This window comes from Myotis davidii, unplaced genomic scaffold (assembly GCF_000327345.1).
Source record: "Myotis davidii unplaced genomic scaffold, ASM32734v1 scaffold3036, whole genome shotgun sequence".
NCBI lineage: Eukaryota > Metazoa > Chordata > Mammalia > Chiroptera > Vespertilionidae > Myotis > Myotis davidii.
The window spans coordinates 90723-99808 of NW_006287254.1; the positions used below are offsets into that span (position 1 = coordinate 90723).

The window sequence follows — 9086 nt, forward strand, 5'->3', positions numbered from 1 at the left end:
TTGATTCTACCAATCCATGAACACGGTATGTTCTTCCATCTGTTTATGTCTTCCTCTATCTCTTTTTTCAGTGTCCTGTACTCACTCATATTTCTTAGCCTCATTCTGAGACCCCACAAAAGAGCCCTCCTTCATGGTACCCTTAGGTTCCTCTGAACCCATATAATGCCTAACACCCCCAAAACCCACAGGTCTTACAATTTCTTTTTTTAGAAAATATATTTTATTGAGTTTTTACAGAGAGGAAAGGAGAGAGATAGAGAGCTAGAAACATCGATGAGAAAGAAACATTGACCAGCCGCCTCCCGCACACTCCCCACTGGGGATGTGCCTGCAACCAAGGCACATGCCCCTGACCGGAATTGAACCCGGGACCTCTCAGTCCACAGGCCGACGCTCTATCCACTGAGCCAAACTGCTTTCGGCAGGTCTTACAATTTCTTATCTGAACTCTGAGAAGACCCCATTCCTTCATGACCGCCCCCCTCCTTTCCCACCTCTGCTTACCTACAATCCACCCCTGGCTGGGTCTCCGAGGATTTTAGCCAAATACCCTACAGGCCACAAGGAGTAGGAAAGGAAACAGAATCAGAGGAGAGATTTGTTTCCATTTCCCAGGTTCTGGTTGTTGACTCTCTAAGGACAGGCATGTGGAATTTGTAAAAACATCAAAGAAATCAAAGAATGAGGACACAAATGTCTGGCCTGAGCACCAGGTCACAGAGGGCAGGAAACTGGGTGGGCTGGTGCAGGCCTGCGGGTGGAGGACGTGACCGGGGAACTGCATGTTTATTGGAGTTGTTGAATTTCACGACAGAATATCTTTTAAAACCTCTGATCTTATTCTTTGAACACGCAGTGAAAACACATGTGGAATGAGAACACCGTTCACACTGTCACGTCCTCTCAAATAATGGTCTCTCTGAGGTACCAGAAGGATATCTGGGCAGTCAGGTCATCTCCTGCTGTGGGAAGGGTGGACACTGAGTAAGATGACAAATTCAGCTAATTAGGTGATGGCAAAGTAAAACATGCATTGGGCAAATTGAAAGAAGCAAGACAGACTCTATTCAAGACCATGCAATAGGTCAGCGAGACTGAGCTCAATACCCCGAAACAAAATGCTGGAAAAAAATTAAGAACAGAAGCAGGAATCATGGGCATCTGTGTTTGCTAACTGGCTTTACACACAAAATAAAGAAAACTTCTTATGAAATCCTGACAGGAGGTTACCTCTAGGTTGTAAAGGTCCTCACCCAAGTTAGATTCCTACCCTTTTTCAGAGACTGCGACACAGGGACACCAGGAGGATTACATTTTAAGGGGATGGGGTCAGGCTCTTGAGACAGATATTCTCTGGGTCATAGCACTGGCAAGAAGTTTTTAAGGAGACTTATGTATATTTCAAAAGGGCGCAGAAAAAAATCTGCAATTGCAAGTTGCAATTTGCATTATAAAGGAAATGCTCTAAAAAAATAGAGATTAGAGACCTGTAGTCAGGAAGAGCCTGTCTGAGGGAATACTAAGGCCTTGGGGTCATAACAAAACTGCTTTCTGCAGAGTTGAAGGAAACACAACTAAATTTCATTCAGTCAGTTCCCACCAGCTACTGCAATTTATAAAGAGGTGCAATTCCCAGCCATTTATAAACAGATGCAAAATAGCTGACAGACCCTGAACCTAGTCAGGATCTGATCTCCCAGAAGGCTGGGCTTTCCATGAAGAAAGACATTGCTCTCTACAGTCACCTTCCCTTTGAGGAAATGACATCTTCAAGGAAGAAGAGTATTCTCCATCCTCCAACATGGCTGATGTCACTTGATTGGCCTGATTAAGTGACCTGAGTGCAGAGGAATGACATTCACCCCATAGTTTGCTCTGATTCAGGTGTTTCTATGAAACCTAAAATGGGAGTTCTAACAGCCTCAAGAGGCTTCTCTAGCCTGCAGTCTCTCTAGCTTTGGGGGATGCCCTCTTCTCCAAGAGATCCCAAAGGACCCCCTCAGGTCAAACTTAGCTCCATGAAGGGTGATGTCATTTCTAATTCTGTGGGCATCTCATTGAACTGGGATATTTCAGCCAAAGCCTTGGTTGTATTAGCAACATTTCCAATTATAGCCTATTAACAAGGAGAATAAAGTCGTATTTAACATATGCAAATAAGTCTATTGCCATGAAAATAAAAATACCCAAGAATACTTAAGAAATTTTTGGGGGAGAAGTCAAACAGGGAGAAAAAAAGGTCAGTATTGCTACCAACATGGGTGTCCTTCTGTGTATTTCTGTTGCCAACAACAGTGTCCAGGCACCCTCAACTGGCCCCCCTGAAAGAGGGACAGAGCTCAAATTCCTGTGACCTCATCACATACTCCCACTAGTCATCACACAACCACTGACCATCCTCTGAGGGACTCAGTGTTACCTCCGCTGTGGAGATGGTGCAACTAAAACAAATCAGAGGTGTGATCCTGTGTGGAATGCGGCCTTAAGTAAAAAATAATGACAACGTCAGCTCTGATTTTTGTGTGTTTATTGACTCAATGTAAGTCTTCTAAGGACTCTCCACCCTCACAACAAATCTGTTTAAAGGGCACAAAAAATTATTCAGAGTTTAGTAACATATAGGAGAGGAGGAGGGTCACTAATATTTTACATCCAGCTCAACCGGCACACTTTCAGTGGAACTGATGGGGTTGGACACTTCACACTGGTAATTCCCAGCATCCTCCCTCCTGACAGGGTCTATGGTGAGGGTTCTGTTGTTCCAGGACAGCTTCATCCGCTCCGTCAGCCTCAGATTCATGCCATTGAAGAACCACTGGGTGGAGACTGCATTTGTGTAGCAGGTGAGGACCACGGAATCCTTATGCTCCATGACTGTGGTGTTGCTGGCTAGGAGGGTGGGCACTCTCACAGGCTCTGCAGAGACACAGAGGGTATGACTTATTGAGAGTGGGCTTGGGGCGTGGGGCCATGAAAATAAATCAGACATCTCAGGCTCTCACCGTCCAGTTGTAAGGTCACCAGAGGATGGTCCTGGCCTCTGGAGAAGGACCACTGTCTTTGTTCAGGTGACAATGTGTTAGAAGGAAGGCTGCACCTTCTCTCTGACCCCAGATCACACCAGGGTGACCCCTGACCTGTTCCCACAGACATCTCTGTAGTATCAGCACATGAAACCCTTTCCAGCCCACGAGTACAATAACCTCATCATCAAGATAAACCTTTCATAAGCTTTTATTGATTTTCCCCCTAAAACTTTATTTGACTTTAAATATGATCAGGTCCCACTTTTCATGTAAACTTACATATATGTTAGAGAATGTGGGCTTACCATATATGTCCATCTCTGGGGCCAAGGGAACTTTACAGAAAGTTATAAAAAACAAAAAACGTTTACCCCTTGTTAAATAATAGGCAATAAAGATGGTCCACCCCAGTCTTTATGACCTTGGAGCAGAAGAAGTTCCATCTAAAGTTCCATTCCTCAGTCTGCACAGGACTTTATTTTCTGGCCAGCAGATTGAATAGCACCATGAACAAAATTGCTAGAGAAGTGGTTATTATCTTTAAAAAAGTTGAAATATAAGGAAACTACTTGATATGGTCAAGGCCATACATGAAAGACCACAATACTCCATGAAGATATTCAGAAAATGTTACTAAGATCGTGAACAAGACAAGATGCTGCTGGAAGTAGTACTGGAAGTCCTGGTCAGAAAAACTAGGCAGGAAGATAAAATAAGAAATACCCAAATTGAAAAAAAAGAAGAAAATAATCTTTTAAGAAAGACAACATAATCTTACATGTAGAAAACCCTAAAGATTACCACACACACACACAACACACACACACACACACACACACACACACAAACACACACACACACACACACACTTTGTTAGAAAGAATAAATAAGGTAAAGTTACAGGAGACAAAATCAACAGCATCATTTCTCCTTAAGAAAACAGTTCCATTTAAAATAGCATCAGAAAGAATAGAATACTTAGGAATAAACTTAATTCATAAGAAGGAAAATGCATACACTGAACATTACTAAGTGTTCCTGAAAGAAAGTAAAGAAGAAACAAATACATGAGAAGACATTCATGTCCATAGATTGGAAGACCCTGACTTATCTACATGTTTAACACAGTACTTATAAAAACCCCACTGACTTTTTTTTTTTTCAGAAATAGAAAAATACATCCTAGAATACAAGTGGAATTTCAGTGGACCCCCAAATGGTCTCAACAATCTTACAGAAGAAGAATGAAATTGGAAGTTTCGTACTTTCTAATTTGAAAGCTTACTATAGAGCTAAAGTAACCAGAATAGTGTGACAGGGGCACAAGAACTTCTATTCACCAAAAGACACAATCAAATGGTTGGGTGGAGAGAGGGCAGTCTTTTCAACAAATGGTGTTGAACAGCCATATCCACATGCAAAACAAATGCAGTGGACTGTTGCTTATACCAGACACAAAAATTCAGTCAAAATGGATGGAATCCTAAATGTGAGACCTAAAATTATAAAACTCTTAAGGGGAAGCATTATGACATTGGATTTGGCAATTATTTCTTAAACATGACACTAAGAACACAGGCAAAAAATTAGATTAAATTGGATTTTGTCAAAATGAAAAAATTTTGTTTAACAAGGGACAAAATAGAGTGAAAAGTGACCTATGGAATGAGATAAAATATTTTGAAAATCATATATAAGATGAGGGGTTAATATCTAGAATATACAAAGAACTCATACAATAAAACAACAACAACAGAACCAAATAACCTGATTTTAAAAACAGGCAAAGCATTTGAATAGGCCAGTGATGGTGAACCTTTTGAGCTCGGCGTGTCAGCATTTTGAAAAACCCTAACTTAACTCTGGTGCCGTGTCACATATAGAAGTTTTTTTTATCTTTGCAACCATAGTAAAACAAAGACTTATATTTTTGATATTTATTTTATATATTTAAATGCCATTTAACAAAGAAAAATCAACCAAAAAAATGAGTTTGCGTGTCATAGGTTTGCCATCACTGGAATAGGCATTTCCCCAGAGAAGATACACAAATGGCCAACAAACACAGGAAAAGATGTTCAACAACACTATCACACAAAAATGCAAATCAAAACTCTCAAGGTTGGAGTTGTTGCTTGTGATGTTGGGTGTGGGTACCCGATTGTGAAGGTGACAGAGAGAACTGCCCTGTGTGGTACCTTTGAGTCCTCCAAAGGCTTCTTCAATCAGAATTGGACCTCTCACCTCTCAGCCAACTTGAGTCCTTAAAAGAACATGGCAGATCTGTGTTGTGTATCACAAGACAAATGCATGAGGATCTGAGTGCTCAGGGAACGTAAGGCCTCCAGCTCTGTGAACGGGAGGAAGTACAGACTTTCTCAGGTGTCAGTGTAGTGTCAGGGTTTGATCATGGAAAGACATAAGACTGGGAGACAGAGCCCTGACCGGTTTGGCTCAGTGGATAGTGCATCGGCCTGCAGACTCAAGGGTCCCAGTTTCGATTCCGGTCAAGGGCATTTACCTTGATTGCGGGCACAGCCCCAGTGGGGAGTGTGCAGGAGGCAGCTGATCGATGTTTCTCTCTCATCAATGTTTCTAACTGTCTAACCCTCTCCCTTCCTCTCTGTAAAAAAATCAATAAAATATATATTTTTTAAAAAAGACTGGGAGACAGAGACCACCCCAGATTTCTTCCGGATTTTCACAGACCAGTTGACTGACTGGCTGACAGGGGACCATTCCTTCCAGCTGCACAGACCTCCATTGTCCAGCCGAAGTGTGTTTCTATGAAACACCATTTTCAGAACATCCTATAGCCCGGGATTTGAGGAGAAATAACACATGGGTACCAGGAGCAACCCCATGGTCAGTTGACTTCTCAGGCCCCTGGGCCAAGAGGTGGAGCAGGCCTTCCCAGGTCAGTGTGACTGACATGAGCCAGTGAGCCAATAAATCATAGAGCAGAGTCTGAGGAATGAGCTAGAAAAGAGTGAGCACAGGCCAAAGCTTGGTCATTAAAGTCATTTTCCCTCTGCTGAGGGCAGATACAGAAAGGGTGAGGGACAGCAATAGGGTAGCATGGACTTGCTGAAATTCTGGCCCTTGTGAACCATTTGTGTTTGGTGTTTATGCGATATAAATTTGGAAATAATTTAAAATCTTCCATGTGTGAAATTTATTATTAATATTCCAATTGTTAGAAGGACTATTTCTCTAAAGGGCAGCAAAGGATCTGAGACATGGGGCACGGACAGGGGATTTGTCCTTCATGGCCAGAATTTTAAGGACTCTGCATCCAGGTTCCAGTTTCTGAAGAGATTTTGGATCATTTATTCATTCATCCATTCAATCACCATTTATTTTTCTTAATTCATCAAAAGCAACTGAGTGTTACATGATGGTCCCTGAACTGGTTGTAAGTGTAGAGTGAGGAGTGAGCAGGCAAAGTCCTTTCCTTTATATCCAGTGGGAGTGACACTAACACATCAGGAAACAAATAAGTGGATTCAAGTCCAGGGCAGGGAAGCGTGGATCAGCCACCTGAGGAGAGGGCCTGGACGTTCCAAGATTGACTCTGATTTTTACTGCAGGTAATTTGATTTTGGAGTTAAAACAATTTAATTCTCCATTTCCTTTCCTTCCCCAGACCAGAATCTCTCCCTCTGAGCTGAGGACGCCTAAGAAGGAAGGATCTGAACCAATGGTTGGTCTAGGGAACCACAGATACCTAATAGGCCCCTGGGGTGGAGGAAAGGATGGGGCTCTGGCTGCAGACAGACCTCAGATGACTCTGATCAGCTGCTCATGGTCTGTGGAACTCCGCTTTAGTGACTGTATCTACCTATGCCTCGGTTTCCTCTCAATGAAGGCGGGTAGATATTTGGCTGCCAGATTGTCAATGTATTAATCATGAAATATTCACAGTATCTGACTAAAGATGCTCAAACAAGCGGTATCTCTTCTTCATCAACTCTAAGAGAGAATCCCTTCGGCTGGTCCCTGCTGTGTGAGGAGCTTCCATGAGCATCTTTTCGCCTCTGTTCCTCCCTGGGGATACTTACCTTTTGCTTCACTCTCCAAAGTCACCCAGAATAGTCGTCTAATGACCTGGGGACCTTATCTAGCTGTGCACTTCACACATAGCCTCAGGTGAAGGACCAGACTCCATTTTTGCCCAGATGTACCTTTTTGGGACTGACCCCTGACTGATGACCAGCTCAGAAACTTTGTGACTCAGACACTCAGGAAACCATTGAACTCAGTCAGCCCTTGCCAGGAGCTCAAACCCAACCTGACACACACTCCCCAGGGTCCTTGGGGTCAGGAGCTCTAGGAGAAGGGCCTGGGAAGGGGCTTCCTTAGCTGACTTACTCTATGAGGATTCCATGCCAGGCTCTGACCGAGCCCTGCAGGGTCTTTCCCAGGGTCATGGTCATGGGGAGGGGCCCAGAGGCCTGGACTGAGACTGGCCTCCCTCTGCTGAGTCACTCCTATCAGACTGGCCCTTCTCTCTGTGGAGAATGTCTTCAGGGCTGGGATCCGGGAAGGGAACTCTGACCTTAGGAAGTTTGTCTCCACTGTGTGTGTCCTGCACTAAATGCCCAAACCCAACCCTGAATGTGAGGCAGAGGGGGGTGGAGCAGGGTCCAGGGCTATTAGTTCTGTGTGTGAAGTGAAATTCACCCACCCAACACCCAGAGGTCAGAGAGCAATCACTCACGGTATACACGGAGCCGTCCAAATCCTATTTCTTTTTTTGAATCTCGAAGGTGGGCTACTATGGTGTAGTATCCTGTGTCCTTCCGTGTGACCCTCTTTAACAGCATGGATCCATCACTGTTTACTTTCTCTCGACCGCTGTATGCAGGCCCTAATGCGTGTACTCTTAAGTCCACTACAATAGATGCAATATTCCGATGGGATCTCGCCCCTTCCCCCCTGTACCACAGAAAGACCACAGCATCCGGAGGCTTGTTGCGGATACGCAGAAGCACATCCTTCCCTTCGGCAGCATTGGTCGGCACAATAGCGAGCTGGGCAGTGGTGGGCGGGCTCCAGAAGGTTAAGAGTGAGACTAGAAGAGAAAAGAGAAATGGGTCAATATTTGGATCTATGTATTGGAATGGGAAGATGCGGCCCTTTATATGGAGCAAGTCTCTTCATCTCTTCATCTCTTCGCCTTTGTCTGTGTTTGAGTGCATGTGGTGCCCATGGCCAAGGTCAGCAGCACGGCCACCAATACGTCAGCACCTCGGAACCTGTTATTTTTGTTAGTTTGTTTTGAATACTCTTCTTCAGGTGTCTGCCTGGCTCACCTTCTCACTGCCCTAAGACTCCTGATGACACTCAGAATGTCCTTGGGAGACACCTGTGGTGACCACCTCCTCTAAAAACCCAGTGTCTCCATTTTCTGACCTGTCACTATTCTGTTCAGCTCATGGCACTTGTGGGTCCCTGACCTCACATCTAGATCTTTCCTTGTCTGTCTCCTCTCTGTAGAAGGTGAGCTCCATCAGGGAAGGGGCTTGTCTGATTTGTTGTATCCCCAGGGCCTGCAGCAGGCTGAAATGCCTGTGGGTAAATGAATGAATCCCAGGGTCCTGCACCCTCCTGGGGTGCATGTGCCCATTTCTGAGGTTGGTGGCAAAGACAACGCGTAGTGTCCCTGGTTTTTCTGGTGTCTCCTCACATAAATTGTTATTATTATAATCAGCCTACAAAATTCAATACTCAGTAAGGAATAGCTTAAGAAATGAACAGCAATCAAGGTTTTCCTGCCCTTCACCACTTTCAAATCCTGAGATGGTATTGTTGAACTCCCTCCCCCATCCTGCTCTGCTCCCCTGGCCTTTCCCTTCAGGTCCACATATCAGCCTCCCTTTTCTCCCAGAGGCTGTCCTCCTCAGGAGATCTTAACCAGTCTCTGTCCCCCATCCTCCCATCCACCCCCAGGAATTGTCCACTCCTTACTGGCCAGCAGGAGCCCCTGCCAGGGGACAAGCCCTCTGTGAGCAGAGGCTGAAGGGGACTCCATGGTGATGCTGCCTTCTCTTTCCC

At 44.5% G+C, this 9086-nt stretch overlaps 1 protein-coding gene across 1 annotated transcript; it reads right to left on the bottom strand.

Moving 5' to 3' along the window:
• Positions 1-2513: 2513 nt before the first annotated feature.
• On the bottom strand, positions 2514-9080 carry LOC102764337 (carcinoembryonic antigen-related cell adhesion molecule 21). The gene is made up of 3 exons (XM_006759012.2): positions 9000-9080; positions 7750-8103; positions 2514-2919 (listed from the first exon to the last, which is right to left on the bottom strand). Exons 1-3 carry the CDS (start codon positions 9061-9063, stop codon positions 2642-2644), a joined length of 696 nt encoding a protein of 231 aa, XP_006759075.1. The 5' UTR covers positions 9064-9080; the 3' UTR covers positions 2514-2641.
• Between the last annotated feature and the right edge of the window lie 6 nt (positions 9081-9086).

Excerpts from the sequence above, each read along its gene's own strand:
- LOC102764337 (XM_006759012.2), bottom strand. The coding sequence starts at position 9,063 with ATGGAGTCCCCTTCAGCCTCTGCTCACAGAGGGCTTGTCCCCTGGCAG. Across the intron at positions 8,104-8,999 it reads GCAGGGGCTCCTGCTGGCCA|TCTCACTCTTAACCTTCTGG; the intron begins GTAAGGAGTGGA and ends TTTCTCTTCTAG. Across the intron at positions 2,920-7,749 it reads TGGACGGCTCCGTGTATACC|AGCCTGTGAGAGTGCCCACC; the intron begins GTGAGTGATTGC and ends GTGTCTCTGCAG.